The 23536-nt window shown below is 43.4% G+C and overlaps 1 protein-coding gene across 1 annotated transcript in view; it reads left to right on the forward strand.

The window, feature by feature from the left end:
* The window catches only part of ifngr1l (interferon gamma receptor 1-like), a 30240-nt gene extending 26038 nt beyond the window's left edge, over window positions 1-4202 (forward strand). Inside the window, exon 7 of the mRNA XM_056292191.1 lies at window positions 208-4202. Within this exon, the coding sequence (XP_056148166.1) occupies window positions 208-588 (381 nt within the window). The 3' untranslated portion in view covers window positions 589-4202. The remainder of the gene's footprint in view (window positions 1-207) is intronic.
* The last annotated feature ends 19334 nt before the right edge of the window (window positions 4203-23536 follow it).

Genomic DNA, 23536 nt, shown 5'->3' on the forward strand with positions numbered 1-23536 from the left:
ACAATGCATCCTTCACTATACGGACCCTTTTTTCCAGTTGTGCTTTCAATCACATTTCATCGCATCTGCTTTAATCATTTAATTGTTGTTACTTCCGCCCCTTGTGCAGATTTAATCTCAGGAATTTCAAACATCCATTGATACTTATGCTTCGCTCTTCCCTTCTTACCCCTCCTCCCCTCTCGCCACCTTCCTCGTGTCTCCCAGCTATTTTCAGGAAGGCAGAACGCCAATCTACAGGATGTAGAGAAAACTGAGGTGTCACCCTTGGAGGCTTCCTCCCCCGGGATCTCTCCTCTACTGCCCCTTGAGGAGGACGATGAGGGCGATGATTTGTCCATTGAGGACGGGAGCATGTCTGCCGACCCAAAGGACAGGCTGAAAGTGCCTGAGTACATGCTGGATCAAGATTTCGATAAAGACCCAGAGGAGTTACCAAGTGGAACCCCTGAAATGGACAACAACACCTCCAACGGTTACGAACGGCGTCCAGTGACGGTGGACAAGCTCTCTCCCAGCGAAACGGTAAAGGGTTACCGCGTTGGACGCACCGTGCCAGGGGGGGCTTCGTCTAATCAGAGCCTATGAGTTTGCACCTTGTACAAAGGAGGAGTATAAATGCAATTTCATTTTTTTTGCAGCACCTAACTTCCCTAATTTCCCATAATCCAAATACATTTTCTTATACACTAGGGAATGTAAATCAACCCTAAATATAACTGAAATTAACTGACTCTTCCATAGCTCATGGGAACCACTTGAACTCATGTTCAAATGCCAGTAAATGCAAACTCAGTGCCCCTAATGGATGTATCCCTCTAAACCAAACCGGGATGAAGTCATTGAAGAAGCTCAACTAAACCAACTATGAAATTTGGTCTGTGCTATTAACTGCTGTTCCTTATCCCATCAGACCTGTGTGGAAGACTGGTTGGTAAGGAAAGAACAAACCCAAGAATTTTCCTCTAAGCAGTTTGTTCAGTTGGTTTGTGTTAAGATATTATTTTCTTTCAAAGTACCACAAAACAAACAGCTCCAGTTAAGTCCAACCAGAGAATTTCAACACAATTTTAACACAGAACTCAAATTAACGTTTCGGCGGATGGTGAGCTTTACTTAGACTGTACTTTGAATGGCAGCTTTCTGGCTGCAACAGCCACTCAAATCTCTTTACAATTAATGCCTCACATTCACCCATACACACAAACTCATACTCCTCCATGCAAGGTTGCAACGAGTTCATCGGGAGCAGTTGGGGGTTAGGTGTCTTGCTAAGGGACACCTTGACATTTTTGCCTGGGAGAGCCAAGGATCGAGCCGGCAACCCTCCAGTTACCAGTACCCTTTTCTGTCTTATATACCTATTCTGAAATGCACCTGGAAGCTGATTTCACTAAGGCCTCTCTTGAACACAAGCTGTTATCTGTGTGGACTTTCACCTCAACCCCCGCTCCCTCGCCAAAAACAGCAGCAACCTTAAATACTGACGCTAGCACTTCCCTTGGCCATTAATCTGTGTTGTTGTCAAAAAGCCACGTTTGATGTCCATCCCTCTGCAACATTTGACACAGAATTCAGTTTTCACTTTCTATATGAATGTGCTATCAATATTGAAACACTGACAGGAGGCGGAGCTGGAGGTGGCAGAGTTGAAGATGCTGAGATTTTTTTTCATTGGAAGCGATGAAGGACAATATTAGGAACGAGTATATTAGAGAGACAGCTCAGCTTTGACAGATTGGAGACAAAGCAAGAGAGGCAAGACTGAGATGGCGTGGACATATGCGACAGAGAGACTGGGTATATTGGGAGAAGGATGCTGAGTATGGAGCTGCCAGGGAAGAGGAAAAGAGGAAGCCCAAAGAGGAGGTTTATGGATGTGGTGAGGGAGGACATGCAGCTGGCTGGTGTGACAGAGGAAGATGCAGAGGACAGGAAGAGATGGAAACAGATGATCCTCTATGGCGACCACTAACGGGAGCAGCCGAAAATAGTAGTAGTGCTACCAATACTTAACATATACAATACATACAGAAAATGCATATTACTACAATTAAGTATGGTATCCCAAACAATAACACTGAGATCTGAATATTGCTTTTCTGCAAAACATTTTCTCCAAATACTCCTTATATGTGAAAATGCCTCGTTGCTGTCTACTTTTTTTTTTTTTTTTTTTTTTGCATATTGGCACTTTCTTATTGACGACTCTAAAGAAAATGTGTTTTTTTTTGTATGTGTGTACATGTCTAAGAAAGGAAGGTTAATGGTGATGCATACTGGGCGTCTGGGTGGCGTGGCGGTCTATTCCGTTGCCTACCAACATGGGTATCGCCTGTTCGAATCCCGGCGTTACCTCCGGCTTGGTCGGGCATCCCTACAGACACAATTGGCCGTCTGAGGGTGAGAAGCCGGATGTGGGTATGTGTCCTGGTCGCTGCACTAGCACCTCCTGTGGTCGGGTCAGGGCACCTGTTCGGGGGAGGGGGAACTAGAGGGAATAGTGTAATCTTCCCATGTGCTACGTCCTCCTGGCGAAACTCCTCACTGTTAGGTGAAAAGAAGCAGCTGGCGACTCCACATGTATCGGAGGAGGCGTGTGGTAGTCTGCAGCCCGCCCCAGATCGGCAGAGGTGGTGGAGCAGCGACCGGGACAGCTCGGAAGAGTCGGGTGATTGGCCAAGTACAATTGTGGAGAAAAGGGGCGGGGGGGAATGGTGATGCGTACTTATTCAATAATCCTGTTGACACACTGTAAAGTTTGAATCTGTATAGTGAAGTGCTGACTCACTATACGCACTTGTTTGTGCGTATAGAGGATGCTTTTGACGGAACAACATCACGGTCATGCCAATCTAACCTCTTAAGCTAAGCAACCACTTAATCTAACCAATCTAACCTCTTATCCCGATAGGCTGATGACAAGAACGATGGTGCAAGGGTTGCAAAGTCTTCTTTTCAAAACACTATACACAATTTTTTTTTAATACATTGATTAGGTTCGGCATGGGAAAACTTTGAAGTTAGCCTACATCTTGGGTAGCGACCACTTTGCTGGGGATTTGCACCATTAGAATGGTATATATGATTTTGAAATGAAAGTTTGCCATTACGGGCACATAATTTAAGGCTATTGATGGTGGATTACATTTATATAGCGCTTTATCTAGACACCCAAAGCGCTTCACATTGAAGGGGGAAACTCACCTCAACCACCACCAATGTGTAGCACCCACCTGGGTGATGCACAGCACCCATTTTGCACCAGAACACTCACCACACATCAGTTTAAGGTGGAGAGGGAGAAATCATTGAGTGAATAACACGGCGGGGGGGCGGTGATTAGGTGGCCAGATGGATAGAGCCAGGTTGGGAACACCGGGAGACCTCTCCCCCCCCAACACACTCTTTGCAATAAGTTCCATGGGTTGTTTAATTAGCACAGTGAGTCAGGACCTCGGTTTAACATCTCGTCTGAAGGACGACACCCACTACAGCGCAGTGTCCCTGTCACTGCACTGGGATTTTTTTTTTTTAAATTAGGACCAAAGGTAAGACTGCCCCTTACTGGCCCACTTTGAACAGCAACTCAGTTTTACCTGGAGGTCTCCCATCCAAGTACTAGCCAAGCCTATACCTGCGTAGCTTCTGTCATTCAGCATAGCCAGGGTACATGTTGTTATGGCTACTGGCAGTTATGTATATGGAGACAAGAATGGCTCCAAATCATGTTAAACCCAACCAATGCCTTCATAACGCAGGTACTCTTAATCCGATGCGAGGGTCTAAGGGCGGGATGTTGTGGTATTATAAAGCCCGTTGAGGCAAATTTGTGATTTGTGATATTGGGCTATACAAATAAAATTGACTTAACTCAGTACCGCTAACTACTAGAGAAGTTATATTGGTGCATCTTTAAGGTTGATGGTAGCCAGTTCTATATACAGCTATTACTGTCACATTTAACTGAGCCACCAAGGTTTTTTTCATTATATATCCATGATATTTTTTTTTAATTTTCTGTCTTGCCCTGATTTCATTACAACCAAAGTTTTGTACATTTTCTGTTTCATTTGATAGCGCAGTTACCAAGGTGAAGAAATGAAACGGGTGGGCATGTGACCGCCAGGAACTACCTTATGTGTGATTAGACCCACTGTAAGAATTAAAAAAAAAATCCTGAATTGTGTTTGTTTTCTCTAAAGCATTTTATGGTCAGCTAAATGCTGCCCAAGGAATGCAAGTCGAAAGGAAGAAGCTATTTTGGAGTTGAACATTTGATAGCATTGAATAATTACTGCTGTGTAAATGTGGAAGTGTAGGTGCAGCCCTGGAATTGTTATGTAAGAAGATATGACGAACGCTCTGTGTGTGTGTGTGTGTGTGTGTGTGTGTGTGTGTGTGTGTGTGTGTGTGTGTGTGTTTGCACACCATGCCATTTGACAGGAATCCCTGCTGGTCCTTCCTCTAAACTGTGTGACCTGACATGGCGGGGGAGGATTGCTGTGCCTTTGTGATTGTTTGTGTTTCTTCCCCTTTAGTCAGCAGTGTGTGACAGGGAGGGAAACGACTCGCATACAGTGCGAGTCGCTAACTTCTCTTAATAGTCCTCTGGTTTGGAGCTTGAGCTCTCTCAGATGGCTAAAATTATAACACTGAGATTCAAACATTTATGTGTTTAGTTTTTATCTGAAGGGGCAGTAGGGTGTCGAATTCACTAACAGAATGCCAGTTAATCAAGCCTTTTCTCAGTAGGTGCCTCTCAGAGGGACTTTGTTCTTACATTTTTATTATGGTTTGTACTAGGTCATTATTTCAAGTTTGAAAGACAACAGTTTTGAGGCTAGGCTACGTCTGTAAAGTCCTACTGTGCTTAGATGGGTTACAATGGAGGAGAAATGGCACGTACATTTTAGTTGACTTGGAAGAAATAAGTTTTAAAAGGTGTTGTGTTTATTCAACACTTGCATGTTCCAAAACTATACCGAATCTTTATTGCTTCCGGCTGCAAATGCACAGTCAGAGCTGATGTTAGGAAACAGCCTTTGCGTATAGAAATAAACCGACCTTTCACTGCCCTACACTTTAAATCGTGCCTATAGACATGATTACCATTCATTACAAATATCTTATATCTGAGTATCTAACCTATTATCAAGTGTGCGGTTCTGAACACGAAGGTTTCGGCCTGTATAGGGTTTGCCACTGGTCATTCTTCTGATGTCCGCTATCATCCAGACAAATGCAAATTAAGTTGAAAACATGAAGTGAAAGACAAGAAGTAGGTAAAAGGTCAACTTTTACAGTTTTTGTCCAGAACTAACGCTTCTACCACCACATGTTGAACAGCCACGTGATAAACTACTGGTTCCAGCATCTGAATAGAGGTGAAGTTGGCAGTAAAGCACAAGTTGCATTAACTCAAATTCCAGTAAACTGCTGGCAAATTGTTTCAATATAATGACACTGGGGATGCGGTTGATTATAATTCAACAAATTGACTGTTGCTGATGGAATGAGTTTTTGTATAGAATGACAAGTGTAAATCGTCTGTAGACCTTTGTTTGAGGACTGCTTTAGGTATTTCCAAAACAGATCAATAGACTACTGGAAAAACTCGCAACTTCAAAATGTTTTCTGACCCTGGAGTTAAATCACAGGAATACAATAAGACGTAATTTTGCTAAAAGGCATTTTGAGATGTAACCTCTCATTTGCCCATTGGATAAAACCAAAGATATGAAGGTGAATGATTCTCTTCAGATATTGTCTGGGGTTAAATTGGGATTTGTTATGGGGCAGGGTGGATTGAGCAGGTTGGCATGGATGTGCATGCTTGATGGCATCAGTGATGGTGGCGTTTAGTGCTGTTTTATAGACAGCATAAAGACTTTTAGAGCTGAGCGTTATTGACAAAACAATTCTAAGCCACTATTCAATTCTCTATTTCATAATTCATAGTTTTATTTTTGAGAGTGCTCACGTTTTCAGACTAAGGTAAATTTCAATGGCCTATCTTTCAGTTCTTTGAAAGAATGCGTTCCCAATGCCGCAAGTTTGACTCTTTTATTTGACTTCACATTTAATGAAGTGTGTCAATATTTTCTTTTAGTAAACAGTTAGACCATCTCAACCCTGAATTCTGAATAACACAATACAAAATACCAAAAACGATGCATTACATAGAGATTGTGTTTTCCTCAAAGGATTACAATGTTCTCACCTACTAACAATGTTTACCACTATTACAACTCCATATCTACAATGTTACACAACCAATATTGCACTAAACCTTTTTTCCATGTATATTTAGAGAAAATATGCTTCACCATCTGGAAAGGTTGTTCAATTCATCCGACAGAACGCCACATAGGCTAATGCTAGTTACTAGGTCACAACACGCTGAGATGTACTCTTAGTTTATCAGATCCCAAATAGGCTGACATGTTGAACCCTGTGTGATAAGACACCGTTTTCTACATGCTAAATGGTTAGCAGACCTTCTGGTATGTACCCACTTTTTCCACATATTTTGTTGGGTTCCAAGTTCCAAGACTCAAAGGAGGGCCTACCATTTTGATGAACATAAGAGCTGATGTATTTTCAATTCTGAGTTGTGTGCACTGCAAAATGGTGTGACAAGATTATTCCTTTCTGTAAAAAGTCTTTCACACTCTGCACTACTAATAGCAATTATTTCCACTGCCTGTTTGAATTTATCAGGGCTCCATAAACTGGCATATTGGGATTTTACTTGAAATCCCTGTAGCTCTGTTTGACTCCAGAGAACCCTATCTTTAACTGACTGCAAAGTTCTCTAACTTCCTCTTCACCATACAGTAATGGTAGTGGGCTTGGCCATGTGCTGTGACCCAACACATTCACTTTGTGGAACAGTGATTCTTCCTCATTTGTGACCATCTTACTTGTCATGCTTGCACATATTGCATCATAAAACTTGTCTGGATCGATAACAATTTGTCAGTTGTCCTTCTGTAAAGGCACACCATTAAAAGAACCTGTCTGAATAGCCTGACAAGAAGCTTTGTAATATGGACCACTATCTGGACTATCTCTCATGGCAGAAAATACATCTATCTGCTTTTTTATCAAACTGATTGATTGTGAGACTGATGTCTCTGAACTGCAGAGACTCAGACAAGTCTTTTAGCTCCTCAAGACCAGCCATCATAAGACCCAAGTTTTTCACAAAAGCAACTCTGCTCAACTTTGCTGCTGGACCTTCATACATGCATCTCTCACTTGAATGTCGTTCCACATCTTCACTTGCAGTGGTGAGGTGCTTGTATAGTGCACTATACATTGTCCAAAGAGAATTCACTGCTCTACAGGACAAAGCAAACCCACCTTATCCCCAAGACACATCCAATCCATTTCCAGTGGAATCCTACTTCAGAGGCTGTAGCATCAAGTGCCCTCAAGTTTTTTTGGTGATTGTACAGACAATATAACTTTTCTAAATAGTAAAGTGGTTGGTCTCTGCAGCACTTCACTGCATCCCTAACAAAAAGCTCCAACCTGTGGTTAAGGCAATGCCAGCCTATGAGATTTGGAAATTTATTTTTCAGCTTTGAGTACAAACCTGCCTTTTTGCCTAACATTAGAGGCACCATCTGAACAGAATCCAACCAGACAGTCTTTAAGAAAGCCATCATCAAGGCTATATCTCAACAGACAGTTCAGCGGTCGATTAGTAATTCCTACTATGATGGTATTCTTAATCTCAGTAAGATCTAAGAAAAAAGCCAATGGTTCTGAGCCTTTAACTGATGTTCTGAGGTACACATTAAGGCAAGATGATTTCTTTAGAGAGGTGCTTTCATCCACAATAACAGTAACCTTTGGTTTGAGTAGATCTGATACTTGCCAGTAACGTCTGCCTCATTTCTGTAGATATGAAATGTAAGATTTCTCTACATGAGACATTTGTGTGAAGTACTCAACCCACATCTACACCATTTGACCTCTGTAGTTTTATTAGTCCAGGATGATCAGTATATGGTCTATTATTTTTCACGACGTAATATGTTGTTCTGAAGACATGCTGAGTTGAAGCTAGAAGCTCTTTTTGTGTTTTGTGAAAGCTTGATTCCAAAGCTTTTTCATCCTGTTTTTTGACCATTTCTTCTGCTTGTTTATGGCTCTGTGAGACGCTGTGTTCTTGTATTTTCTTCGATTTCATTTGCTTCCCCCTGCTGTTGCCATATGGGCCAACTCTACAATTCTGCCACTCACAAGAGAATATCTTAGTTTTGCTGTCCTATGTACCCCAAATGAAATGGCATCTTTACAGGTCTTACGTCCGTTTTTTTGTCATTAACTACAGTAAATGGAAAGATTTTTTTTGAAATATCCAAATTGAGCGTCACTCCAACTGTCTGATATAGGCCCACTGAACTGCTCTATGGTACTGCTGTCCTTCTCCATTCTGCCCTAACTGGCCTTGTAAATCTCTGCTCTGTAGCATTGCACTCTGCCCTGCTCTGCTCTGTGCTCCTGCATGATTCTCCTCTGCTGTGTGTGCTTGATTCTCCTCTGCTGTGTGTGCTTGTTTCACCTGCTTATGCTGAACTGTCTGGCTCATTTCTGTGCTGTTGTGCTTTGTCCTGCTGCACTCTGTATCTTATTCTCATGATTACTCTACTGCTTGGTTGGATGACTCAAGCCTACAAAATTTAAAACTATAAATTTTACAGCAATTACAGCTTATGGAGGAGTGCTACAATGTTTCAAAAAGGGGGTATTGTATTTAGAAATCACGTCAGGACACAGCGCTGTCACTCGACACAACCTCTACGTTGCATTCTTTATTTAGACTGACACAGCATCACAGGTAGACCCGATCAAACAACCCAGAGCCCGCAGGCATCACCAATCGATCCCAGCACAATAGAACAGCACCAAATCAAATGCAGCACTGTCGATGTGTGCAGACATAACATCCCCCCCCCCGGCAGGATTTCAAACATGAAAGGTTGACACAAAGTCCTCTAGGTGGCCAGGGCGTAAACGTGTGCGAACAGGTCGCTGGGCGGCCTGAGGCTGGGCAGGCCGAGGTGGGGAGGGACAAGGCAGGGGAAGCTGAGGCCCAGGAATGTCTGGGGCCCCTGTAGGAGCTGCATGAAGCCCCGGGGCGTCTCGCCATGCTGAGGGAATGGCTAAGGTTGTGTCACCAGCTGTGTGTGGCGGAGCTGACACCTTCCGTAGACGACTGGAGTGCCACCGAGTGCTATCGCTGAGGAGGTAGGTGGCTGGGCCCAGCTGACGGGTGACTTGGAGAGGAGAGGACCAGTATGAAGCCATTTTATTGTCCCTGTGGGGCCTGCGGACCCTGACCCAGTCTGACACATTGATGTCTGGCACCCTGGTTCATTTTGACTGGTCAAACCTTTGCTTCATCCACGTCTGCTGACGAGTGACTGAGGCTCTGACCCCAGAGGGAGGTCTCTGGGGTGTGGAGGGGCGGAGCCTGTCAAGGGGCATGCACAGTTCCCGGCCTAGCATGAGAGAGGCTGGGGAGACGCCTGTGGTCGAGTGCTGTGTGGCCCGATAGTACAGCAGAGTGTGACGGATGGCCTGCGTGAAAGAGCACCCTTGGGCCATGTGTGCTCTGAGGCCGTTCTTCAGTGACTGGTGAAAACGTTCAACGCCGCCATTGGCCTGGGGGTGGTAGTACGCAGTGCGTATATGACGGATGCCCTTGCTGTCAAGATAAGCAGTGAACTCAGCAGAGACCAGCTGAGGGCCGTTGTCAGTGGTGATGGTCTTTGGGAGGCCCCAGCGAGAGAAGAGAGAGTCCAGGAAGTCGATGATGATCTGTGAGGTCACAGTGCCGGAAGTGGTGAGTTCAGGCCATTTTGAGTGTAGATCGTAGGCGACCACCATGAAGCGTTGGTGGTGGGGAACTCCATGGATCTCACCACAGATGTCCAACTGCAGGTGTTCCCAGGGCTGAGAGGGCCAGGCGAGAGGTTGCAGGAGTGGGGGAGCCTGCTGGCCAGTCTTGCCACTCACAAGGCAGGCAGAACAGTCCTTCACCAGAGACTCAATATCTCTGTCTATCCCCGGCCACCACACCAGGTCTCGGCAGCGCTGTTTCAGTTTCACAATGCCCAGGTGGCCTTCATGCGCCATATTCAAAACACGCGCACAGAGAGCAGCTGGGACCACTGTGCAAAACCCACGTGCCACGCAGGTGTCGTTCCAGCAGGAGAGCTCCTGTCTGACTCGGGGGAACGCAGCCAGCTCCTCTGGGACCTTGTGAGGCCAGCCGTTCTGGATGTAGGTGCGGAGTTGGGAGAGGACAGGGTCCTGTTCGGAGGCTGCCCTCAGCTTCTGCAGAGAGACAGTGGCCTGAAGGGGTGTGTGTAGCATTTGGACAATGTCCTTTTCCACACAGTCAGTGTCCGTCTGTGGAGCTGGGGTGGAGACAGAGCGAGAGAGCAGGTCGGCGACAACATTGTCTCTGCCTGGGGTGAACTGCAGGCTGAAGTTGTACTGGCGGAGGCGGTCAGACCAGCGGTGCAGCCTCAGGGGTTTGTGGCCTGTCCCAGATGTGGACAGCAGTGCTGTCAGGGCCTGGTGATCTGTCCTGAGGGTGAAGGAGCGGCCATAGAGGTAGAGGTGCCACCTTTCACAAGCCCAGATACAGGCTAACGCCTCACGCTCACCCACGGAGTACCGCTGCTCGGTCAGGTTGAGGGCACGGGAGGCGAAGGCGATGTGCTTCTCCACACCATTCTGGGTTTGAGACAGCACAGCCCCTATCGCTGTGGCTGACGCGTCACAGGTCACAAAGGTGGAGCTGGAGATGTCGAAGTGAGCCAACACTGGTGGTGAAGTCAGTTGAGTCTTGAGATCACGCACAGCGTCACTGCCTGCCTTTGACCACACCCATGGCTCGTCCTTACACAGCAGCTGGCGCAGGGGGGCTGTGGTCGCAGAGTACTGGGGAAGAAACCTCAGGTAGTAACTTGTCATACCAAGGAAGGAGGCGACCTGGGCAGCCGAGCTGGGCTCAGGGATGGCCTGAATGGCGTCCACGTTGGATTGTAGTGGAGTTAAACCGCTCGCTGACAGCCGGAACCCCACGAACTCGATGGCTGGCACAGAGAGGACACATTTCTCAGCATTGAGAGTTAGCTTGTGCTTGGACAGGGCTGCAAAGACCATGTTGAGGCGCTTGTCGTGGATTTCACTGGTGGGCCCGTGTACCACTATATCGTCCAGATAAATGGCCACGCCCAGTATGCCAGCCAGCACGGAGTCCATGATTTTCTGGAAGCAGCTAGGGGCGGAGCTGAGACCGAAAGGCATCCTGGTGTAGCGAAACACTCCTGCGTGTGTCACAAAGGCTGTGAGGTTTCGGCTGCTGGGGTGGAGGGGCACCTGTAAGTACCCCTGTCTGAGGTCGAGCTTGGAGAACACCTCAGAGCCATAGAACTGAGCAGTGAGTTCTTCTGAGGTGGGCAGTGGATACTTATCAGGGACCACTGCCTTATTTACTGCACGTAGATCGACGCAGACACGCAGGCCCCCCGACTTCTTCTTAGCCACCACGAGGTTTGAGACCCAAGGTGACGCGTCCACTGGTTCAATGATGCCAGCTTCCAGCAGTTGTTGCAGCTTGGCGGAGACCCCATCACGGAGAGCCAACGGGATGCGGCGCAGTAGTTGGATGACAGATTCACAGCAGGGTTGAGGAGAGGTTGATGGGCGAAGGCGGCGAGGCAGCCCAGGCCCATAAACAGCGATGGCCACTTCTGCTGCCAAGGCATGGCAACAGTTAGGATTGCTGCCCCCCTTGTGTCTAAGAGGGAGAACCCCAGAGCGGAGAACAGGTCCAGGCCCATCAGGTTGGCCCCTGGGCGTGCCACATGAAAAACTGCATTGGGCACCAGCTTGGTTCCATAGCGGACAGTCACTTGGAGAGAGCCAACCAGATCGATTTTGGAGTCACCATACCAACAGAGGACAGCTGAGGGTGCGGACAGTGGCAGTGAACCGAAAAATTGACCGTAGGTATCAACATTCAGGAGAGACACACCTGCACCAGTGTCCAACAGCAGGGGGATGCGCACATCATTAATGCTGACTGTGCATGATTTGAACGACACTGGCCCAGAGCTCACCTTCTGAATGACGGCGGTTGAAGACTGGGGGGTGTGGCCCTCTGACCCAGCCGGGGAAGATCGACAGACGCTGGCAAAGTGATTTTGCTTACCGCAGCTACGGCATGTCTGGCCACGGGCAGGGCAGTTCTGATCCACAGTTACCACAGGACTGTTGAGGGCGGGGCCGAGAACGCTGTCATTGCAGTTGCAAGACGTCCCCAGTGGAGTCGGCGCCCGCCTCGCTCTTGCTGGGTTGCGTCCAGAGGGGCAGCCGTGAGTAGAGGGAGGAGTCGTTGGCAGCTTGACTGGAGGTGGCCACTTGCTGTGTATTTAGCACAGCAGCACACTCAGCTGCTCTCTCAACCTGTAGTGCGATGGTAATTGCTCTGGACAGCAGCAGATCGTCTTTTTCCAGCAGGAGAGTCTCACGCCCCTTTGCGTTGTTGGTGTGTTCGATTAGCTGGTCGCAAACCATCTCGTCCTGAAGCGCGCCAAACTTGCATGAGCTAGCTAGCCCTCGCAAATTAGCTACACACTGCCGCACAGACTCACCAGGCAGTTGGTGTCGCTGACGGAATATAAATCGCCGAAGGAGGGCACTCTGTGGAGCAGCGAAATGGGTGCTCATAAGTCCCACAGCTTCGTCAAAGTTTGTGACGTTCCCCAGAGTCCCGAGCACACGATGACCCTCTGCTCCCAAGCAGTGTAGCAACAGAGCCGTCTTCCTAGCCTGGCTCACGTCGTCGAGCCCTGAGGCGATGATGTAATTTTCAAAACTATGTAGCCCGCGAGTCCATGGTACCGGAGGCTCGCCAGGTAATGCCAGGAAGGGGGCAGGTGGTGGGAGAGAGATATCAGCCGTCCTCGTCGCCAATATTGTATCTAGAAATCACGTCAGGACACAGCGCTGTCGCTCGACACAACCTCTACGTTGCATTCTTTATTTAGACTGACGCAGCATCACAGGCAGACCCGATCAAACAACCCAGAGCCCGCAGGCATCACCAATCGATCCCAGCACAATAGAACACGAAATCAAATGCAGCACTGTCGATGTGTGCAGACATAACAGGGGGCTCAAACAAAGGAATATGTTGAACTGAAGTGGAAGCACTACAGAGCTGGGGATGTGGCAGACATCAGATTGAACATGCTGAACTAAATAGGCCAACCATGGTAGAGTGAACCCTGATCAAATTATCCTGGGCTGCACTCACCAAAACAGGGTAAGATACACTATTCCTTAAATACTTTTTATAGCCCATTGCTTTCATTTGATATCTAACTTACTTCACCTTACCTTCGAAAGAAATCAGTTATTTTTCCCCTCTTACCTTCACCTGTCTTAGCTCCATGATCCTGTATCATTTTAACCACAAAGAAAAAAGAGGAAAAAATAATTTTCTATTTTGCCTGACTGGGGCGCCACATACTGGCCCCCAGCCTAACTTGATTAATGTGATGGTTAATATCAATTTAGTCATAAAATTAAGCCTGGCAAAATGGTCCTGGCTGCATAGAGTAGAAAAGTAACTTAGCCAGTGTGCTGATATTACTGCAATAGCTAGCGAGCTAATATAAGCTATTTGGCTGTCTGAGGATAAGATGAGTTCGCCTTGATTTAAAACTAAAAAACTTGATGATAATGAACGACCATGGTCGCTTGTTTGTAGTTAGGTTTACAGCAGTTTGCTAAAATATCAGTTGATAGAGGAGACATTGTTTAGTGGGAATCAGACGAACTGTGTGGTATACTCACTCCTGCCTGACAGCTCTCTGTCTATCATGTGCATGCGTGTAACGCGCGACACCATCCTATTTTTTATAAGTATATAGTAGTATTAGCACATGTCAGGATCAATATAATTATACAACTGCGTCAAAAGAATATAATAAGGGTATTAAAAGACAGTTACAGAGATAAATTATAATAATATAATAAAAACAAAGAATAGACAAACAACAAAACAAAACCGGAGTACATATATGTACAAGTCAATTACAATCAGACAGAGGTTTCAGGGAAAAGGGTTTCATAGTAATTCAGCAGCTTAGTACTGTAGCGAATTCGGGGGACAACGCAACCACAGGAACTGCCGCGGCCGGGACGCGAACCCGTATCGCCCGCACCGTAGGAGGCATCGCTAACCGCTAGACTAAAGGTTTAGACCCATCAGCGAGCGGCCAGCGTGTCTTCTTTTCCATGCACGTTACAATACCTATTCTTTTGTTTTTTACAAGGCTGAGAGATTTAAGTAAATACTTCAGTTCTTGGAGAAAAGGAGCCATCTTAGGTAGTGATTTAGAGAATTTCTGTTTGTGAATAAAAATGTTGCATGTTAAATAACAAAATTAATCAGATATTCAAGAGCACCATCTCTTGGATTATCATATCAACAGATAATATCTCTAATGTTAGAGTAGACAGATTTAGCAGCTTCAAAAAATGAGACTGTAGATCGGTCCAAAATGTATGGGATATTTCACAATCAAAGAATAAGTGTAAGATGGTTTCTGTATTATGTTTACAAAAGGTACAAGAGGTATCAATGTCTGAAAACTTGGCAACAAAACAGCAGGTATAGTTTATGTAAGATTTTGAAATGTATTTCCTTGGCCTTGTTAGAAATACAGTAAGGTAAAAGCCAAGCCCTTCTCCACTTTATGTCCTCAATTTTAGACCTCCAGAAAAAAAATGTGCCTCTTGGTACAGTTTGGTTCTTTCTTTGAAAAGTTTGGTGAATATGCTTATTTACACTTTCTATCTGTTAGTTCAATTCCATCCAACATCAATAAAGGTTGTGTTATCTTATTTTCATTATAGCTGAAGTGGTTTTTCCACAAGTTGAATGAACTCTTTTGGAATAGCACAAGTTAAGGAAATAAATTCTCTGAAGGGAATAGGAAAACTGTGTACAGACATAAAGCGTTTATATGACAAGATTTTGTCAAATTCATCAAAAATATGATTAATATCTCTTTGGAACCATTTAGGAAAGACGAAGGATGTTTATGATAAGTAATGTTTCAGTTACTACAGAGAAACGTTTTGTGGGGTGAGAAATTGTGGACATAAGACGGCTTCCAGGCTAGAAGGGCTTGCTAATGGAATTTTGACAATTTAATTAGCAATCTGTTTGGCAAATTATTACAAATCAAAAGAAAAGACCTCCAATTTTCTTAAAGATATGATTTGGGATGAAATACCAAATTGAATCGGGACTTTTAAGACACTTTTTAACCAGTTAACTTTAAAAGTATTAACAGTATCAATGTAATCTAGAACTTCCAAGACCTCCTTCTGCATTATTATTGGAGAGTAAACATTTTTTAAGCTTATGTGATGTGTTCTTTAAAATGAAATTTACGAAAGTTCTATTTGCTTCTGTGGCTGTAGAATCGTTTACAAATAAAGATAAAGATGATTACACAAAGCGAGACAAGCCCTCTGCTTTGGAGAGGAGAACTCTACCTAAAATAGATAAATCCCCTTGAAACCAAATATTAAAGACAGACTTTGTCTTTTTTAATCCGTTTGAGAAATTTAGATGTTGTCTAGCTATAAGATTTTTAGTTATATACATTCCCAAATACTTAACGGGATCTTTTACTGGGATGTTTCCAATTACAGAATCGTTACAATCATGCAGAGACAAAATTTCACATTTGGACACATTTAGTCGTAGACCTGAGGCATTGGAAAATTGGTTAACTAAATGAATAGAATTACTCAAGTGGTTCTTGTCCTTCGAAAATAAAGTACTGTCATCTGCCAGTTGGGAGATTTTTAACAACCAAAAATTGAAATTCTTTCCAAACTTCTATCATTCACGATATTATTTGATAATAATTCAGTGACTAAAATAAATAAGAAAGGAGAAACAGGGCAACCTTTCCAGACCCCTCTGTTAATCTGGACTCTTTTAGAGGTATTAAAGTTAAATATAACAGAACTATTATGTCTTTGTAAAACATACTGACAATGTCAATGAAGTTATTTCCAAAACCAAATGCCTTGAGGGACTGTAAAAGAATTTGTGTTCAATTGTGTCAAAGGCCTTCTAGAAGTCTAAGAACAAACTAAGTGCTTTAGAATTTACTGCATCTGCATAATCCAACAAATCTATATGAGTCTTATGTTACAGCTAATATGCCGGTTTTTCATAAATCCTGTTTGAGTTTCGGCTATAATAGAGCCTAGCCCTCTCCTTAATCTGTTTGCATACACTAATGCCAAAATCGTATAATCAATTGTTAAAAGAGTGACGGGACGCCATTTTTTTTATTGATAAGGGGTCTTTATCGGGTTTAGGGATAAGAGATATAATGCCTTGCTTCATTGTAGCTAACATCTCTCCCTGACTGATGCGTTCTTGGTACATACATAACAGCGGGTTTCGAATAAGTTCCCAAAAGTGAGTATAACATTCGACGGATAAACCGTCGATTTCTAGAGACTTTCCTTTTTTCAATGAAAATAACAGATTTTTAATTTCACTAGCTGATAGGTCAAAATCGCAAATAGCTTTACATTCTTCATCAATTGAGGGAATATTGGTATGATTTTTTTTCCCAGGAAACTCACACAGTGTCTAGCATTAAAGTTGTATTTATATAGTTTTCCATAAAACTCAGTGACAAAATTAGAAATTACCTTTGGATCTTTAGAAGGAACTCCTTCAATATTGAAGGCAGGTAATGACTTGCTTTTAAAATTTATTTTTTCAAGAGCAAAAAAATAATTTGTGTTCCCTTCCCCCTCCTCTAGCCATTTGGCTCTAGAGCTGATAAATGCTGCTTTTGCCATGTCCGGATAAATTTGATCCAGCTGTAGCTGGACGTCCTTTGAATCAAGTTCTTCTTCTAAAGTAATATTTTCTTTTGTCGATAGAAGGTCAAGTTTGTGCATCAAGTATACTTTTTTCTTTTAGTTCTTTTAATAACTATATATCTGACTTAATATTTAAAGAATTCCCATTTTTCGTATATCTATTATTTAAGCCATCATTGAGGATTTCCTCTGCAAGTTTTTTAATAGTGTTGTTGAATGAAACATCTTTTAAAAGAGAATTGTTGAATTTCCAATATCCTCGCATACTGGAGGTCTACTCCTTAGCACATAACATCAAGATTATTTGCTTATGGTCTGATAATGTGGCATACAAATGATTGAATTCTTTCACAAATTGAAGGGTAGAGGAGGAGATTAGAAATAGTTCAATTCTTGATTTTAAAGTTAGTCTTCTATTACACCAGGTGAATTCTTTTGTACTAGGGTTAAAAAAACACCGTGCATCAGTCAAGGAGAGGTTGGAGCAGAGCAACGAGACAAGGTTATTGTTCTGTGAAGTTTGATTTAGTCTAGGAGGGTATATATCTTTCGTATCATCAGGACATTCATTAAAGTCACCGCAAGGAATTATATATGAGCCTTGATACTTTTTGTGTAGTTCCTTACTTGGGAGTTAAACCCATATATTGTCTTGCTTAACTATTAGAGTAATTCATCTACCATCACAAGAGGGCACTGTCTCAAGAACATCCCCTTTAAATGTATGTAGAACAAATTAAGACCCCAGCTGAACGATTAGTTCCATGGCTGAAATGAGCCAAGTTACCCCATTGTGTTTTCCAGAATTTTGTATCTGATTCACAAGAATGTGTTTCCCGAAGTAAAATTAAATCAGCCTCAGTTCTTTTACATAACAAAAAGATCGCTTTCCTGTTGGTAATATCCCTAATACCACTGACATTTAAAGACAAGACATTAAGAGAATTGTAAACTACTAGTAATACACGTTAGTCCCTAGCTAACGGGTCTGAGCCTTTAGCCGAGCGGTTAGTGATGTCGCCCTGTGGTGCAGTACACCGCGTATCGAATCCCGCACCGGGCAAGAAAATAACCGGTTACAGAATTAAACGTAAAATCAATAGAACAAAAGAGAAAAAAAATTAAGAAAAGGGGTTTACTTGTAACTGATTCTACACTAAGAAACCTTGGAATGTGCTGAAGGAAGTGCACCAGGAATGAGGTGGTGATTAACAACTGTTTGAACTGGCTTAACACAATAAAACAGTAAAGGTGATTCTGTATTTAAACTATTGTGGATTTAAAATAAAGGCAAATCAAGTGTTAGTTTAGGCAGAAGCTATTATATAAGAGGAACAAGGTTTCAGCATGCCCCCCCCAAAAAAAGGCTAAAACGTTGGCTACTACTGGAGAATTAAAGTAAAAAAAAAAAAGCTTACTTCAGTTGAATTGACTTGGGCAGCAAACAGAATATGACCATCAGATTAAGTGACAGCGTAAATGAAATAAGGGTTAAATTGGATTATTTTTTTTCTACCATGTAACAGGTCAAATGAAAAGATGTGGTAATAGGTAGAGGAGTAATGTAACATTTTACCCATAAATATAGTCCTTGAGCTAGTCTTTTTTCACTTTTCCATGCCTGTGAATATATTCCCTTGAATAGGCTCATACAGTTCCACACTGAAGGTAAGGGAAAAGGATAATAGAACGTTTCTAAATAAAATTATGTAGTTTCTTATTTAACCATGCCCATAAGGTGCAATTTGAACTATTCTAGGACAGTGTGCTCAAAAAACCAAGCACATATACACTCACTGGCCACTTTATTATTAGGTACACCTTGCTAGTACCGGGTTGGACCCCCTTTTGCCTTCAGAACTGCCTTAATCCTTCGTGGCATAGATTCAACAAGGTACTGGAAACATTCCTCAGAGAGTTTGGTCCATATTGACATGATAGCATCACGCAGTTGCTGCAGATTTGTCGGCTGAACATCCATGATGCGAATCTCCCGGTCCACCACATCCCAAAGGTGCTCTATTGGATTGAGATCTGGTGACTGTGGAGGCCATTTGAGTACAGTGAACTCATTGTCATGTTCAAGAAACCAGTCTGAGATGATTCGAGCTTTATGACATGGCGCGTTATCCTGCTGGAAGTAGCCATCAGAAGATGGGAACACTGTGGTCATAAAGGGATGGACATGGTCAGCAACAATACTCAGGTAGGCTGTGGCGTTGACCCGATGCTCAATTGGTACTAAGGGGCCCAAAGTGTGCCAAGAAAATACCCCTCACACCATTACACCACCACCACCAGCCTGAACCGTTGATACAAGGCAGGATGGCTCCATGCTTTCATGTTGTTGACGCCAAATTCTGACCCTACCATCCGAATGTTGCAGCAGAAATCGAGACTCATCAGACCAGGCAACGTTTTTCCAATCTTCTATTGTCCAATTTTGGTGAGCCTGTGTGAATTGTAGCCTCAGTTTCCTGTTCTTAGCTGACAGGGGTGGCACCCGGTGTGGTCTTCTGCTGCTGTAGCCCATCTGCCTCAAGGTTCGACGTGTTGTGCGTTCAGAGATGCTCTTCTGCATACCTCGGTTGTAATGAGTGGTTATTTGATTTACTGTTGCCTTTCTATCAGCTCGAACCAGTCTGGCCATTCTCCTCTGACCTCTGGCATCAACAAGGCATTTTCGCCCACAGAACTGCCGCTCACTGGATATTTTCTCTTTTTCGGACCATTCTCTGTAAACCCTAGAGATGGTTGTGTGTGAAAATCCCAGTAGATCAGCAGTTTCTGAAATACTCAGACCAGCCCGTCTGGCACCAACAACCATGCCACGTTCAAAGTCACTTAAATCACCTTTCTTCCCCATTCTGATGCTCGGTTTGAACTGCAGCAGATCGTCTTGACCATGTCTACATGCCTAAATGCATTGAGTTGCTGCCATGTGGTTGGCTGATTAGAAATTTGCGTTAACGAGCAGTTGGACAGGTGTGCCTAATAAAGTGGCCGGTGAGTGTAGCTTCAATAAGCACTGATGAGCTTGCAATACTCAGCTAGACTGAGTTTTTACTTTGAGTATTTATGTTACCTCTGAACAGTCAATAATTTTTCCATTTATGAAGACAAAAGGGCCGCAGAAAGAAGCTTTCTTCCCCTCTTCCTTTGCTTTCTTCACTAAGGGCCACAGCTTCTCTCTTGCTGCTTTGCGCAACACCGTCCTACTCTTAAAACCCACAAAAACTATGATGTGTTACCTGTCTCAAAAGGAAATTGGCACCGGAGCAAACAAATGGAAGTTTGACACATGCAGATGTGTAGAATGTTCTGGCTTTAATTAAACAGGTAAAATCAAATATGACAAGTAAGTATTTATGAGAAATGTCTATTAATCAATAAACATAATCTTAAATTATCAAACTTAAATGTATTGGAAATAAATAAATATATCATGTAAAACATTAGTAGTCATTTGTCTTGCCTTTATCATGAGTCACTTAAATTAACACACAAACACATTAGATATTAATCACACACGGCGCTTTTCCAACTTCAATTTTTAAGCAAAAGAAAAAAAATTCTGTTGCATAAAAAACATCTATAACAGCCATCTCATATAATGCTAATGCCATCTCATATACTGCTAATGCCTCTGATTTTGTTCTCCCACAAGACATTTTCTTGGCAATTTTTGAGTCTTGCAAGATTTTCTGATTCAGCTTCTGTGCACAACCAGCACTGTTACAGTTAAGGTTGTGCTTAACAGTGTGATATACATACATGTGTCAACTCCAAACCTGTTACCTGTAGGGGAGGAGTCATTAATAATAATGAAAATGTGTATGGATTAGGCTATAAATACAAAAGGATAGTTTGATCCTTTATGTCCTAAGTTAGAAAAAAAAATTTTTTTAAACGTGTGTCATGTTCATGGATGATACAAGATAGATTGATGGTGTTATTTATTTAGATGTTTTAAATTGTACATTGTCATATTTATATAATGTATCATATTTTTGAATTATGAAATAAATAACCATCTTAACCTTCAGCCCAACATCTAAGAGAATTGATGGAATATCTGGTTGATCAATTTGCACTGATGATTGCCTAGATACCTATTTACTGTACAATACTATGGGCTAATGTAGGCTATAATATAAGCTACAGTTAGCAATATACAATTAATTAAACAACATAGATGTCCGCCTCGGGGGAAATCTGAGGTATAAGGATGTGACTGATTCCACTCTTTGTAGTCTGATTTAGAGCCGCTTGGACATGGGTAGCACATCCATGGAGGACCTAAAAAGCTTGACGGCAAACTGTACAGTTTGTCCTGTGTTAATTGCCAGGGACAGGGCTGAACCACTGGTATTCCATCTCCCATTCAGCCCTATATCTTGGGAGCCTCTTACGTTTCACAGGCGGACTTGCAGACATCATTAAAATAATAATTTTTAAAAAAGTGACAGAGGGTGCTAGATTTAACTTTACAAGGCAACCACTGAGTTACGCACAATGGCAATGATGATGGCATGATGCTGACGTGCATCTCACACAGTATGCAGAGCTAGTCGGTCTGTAGCTCACCACTGAACTTAAACTTCTCCACTCTGCTTGTGTAACTGGTTTGATTTTACTTGATGTTATGTTAGTCTCAGCACTCTGAAGACCTACAGTGCAACCGGAAAGTATTCACACCCCTTCACTTTCCCCATATTTTGTTATGTTACAGTCTTATTCCAAAATGGATTAAATTATTTTTCCCCCTCATCAATCTCCATACAATACCCCATAATGACAAAGCAAAAAAGGTTTTGTAGAATTTTTTGCAAATTTATTAAAAATAAAAAACTGAAATATTGCATGTACATAAGTATTCACACCCTTTACTCAGTACTTGGTTGAGGCACCTTGGCAGCGATTACAGCCTCAAGTCTTCTTGGGTATGAAGCTACAAGCTTGGCACACCTATATTTGGGGTATTCCTCCCATTCTTCTCTGCAGATCCTCTCGAGCTCTGTAAGGTTAGACGGGGAGCGTCGCTGCACGGCTATTTTCAGGTCTTTCCAGAGATGTTCAGTGGGGTTCAAGTCTGGGCTCTGGCGGGGCCACTCAAGGACATTCACAGACTTGTCCCGAAGCCACTCCTTCGTTGTCTTGGCTGTGTGCTTAGGGTCGTTGTCGTGTTGAAAGGTAAACCTTCGCCCCAGTCTGAGGTCCTGAGCGCTCTGGAGCAGGTTTTCATCAAGGATCTCTCTGTACTTTGCTCCATTCATCTTTCCCTCGATCCTGACTAGTCTCCCAGTTCCTGCCACTGAAAAACATCCCCACAGCATGATGCTGCCACCACCATGCTTCACTGTAGGGATGGTATTAGCAAGGTGATGAGAGGTGCCTGGTGTCCTCCAGACGTGACGTTTGGCATTCAGGCCAAAGAGTTACATCTTGGTTTCATCAGACCAGAGAATCTTGTTTCTCATGGTCCGAGAGTCCTTTAGATGCTTTCTGGAAAACTCTAAGCGGGCTGTCATGTGCCTTTTACTGAGCAGAGGCTTCCGTCTGGCCACTCTACCATAAAGGCCTGATTGGTGGAACGCTGCAGAGATGGTTGTCCTTCTGGAAGGTTCTCCCATCTCCACAGAGGAACGCTGGAGCTCTGTCAGAGTGACCATCAGGTTCTTGGTCACCTCCCTGACCAAAGCCCTTCTTGCTCAGTTTGGCTGGGCGGCCAGCTCTAGGAAGAGTCCTGGTGGATCCAAACTTGATGGAGACCACTGTGTTCTTCGGGACCTTCAAAGTTGTAAAAATGTTTTTGTATCCTTCCCCAGATCTGTGCCTCGATACAATCCTGTCTCGGAGGTCCACAGACAATTCCTTTGACTTCATGGCTTGGTTTCTGCTCTGACATGCACTGTCGACAGTGGGACCTTATATAGACAGGTGTGTGCCTTTCCAAATCATGTCAAATCAATTGAATCTACTACAGGTGGACTCCAATCAAGATGTAGAAACATCTCAAGGTATATCAGTGGAAACAGGATGAACCTGAGCTCAATTTTGAGTGTCATAGCAAAGGGTGTGAATACTTATGTACATGCAATATTTCAGTTTTTATTTTGAATAAATTTGCAAAAATTTCTACAAAACCTTTTTCCCTTTGTCATTATGGGGTATTGTGTGTAGATTGATGAGGGGAAAAAAGGAATTTAATCCATTTTGGAATAAGGCTGTAACATAACAAAATGTGGGGAAAGTGAAGGGGTGTGAATACTTTCCGGATGCACTGTATATATGAAACGACGTATACGAAAATACGGGACAAATCGCATGCCATATTGATTCAGTAAAGGGATGCAGCATTTTATTTTCCAATACAGGACGATCCCATATTATAAGGGACGGGTGGCAACCCTGAGCCCCGGACAGCCCCAATCCAATTGCCAATGACACAGTTCAATCGCCAGTAAGACATTTTGAATAGAATGATGTATTCATGGAAAATCTATGTAATTCTATTTTGATAACAAATAAAATCCTAGCGGTTGACAGCGTAGCCTTAGGCTCTACATGT

The sequence above is a fragment of the Lampris incognitus genome, chromosome 13, assembly GCF_029633865.1.
Source record: "Lampris incognitus isolate fLamInc1 chromosome 13, fLamInc1.hap2, whole genome shotgun sequence".
NCBI classification, from domain to species: domain Eukaryota; kingdom Metazoa; phylum Chordata; class Actinopteri; order Lampriformes; family Lampridae; genus Lampris; species Lampris incognitus.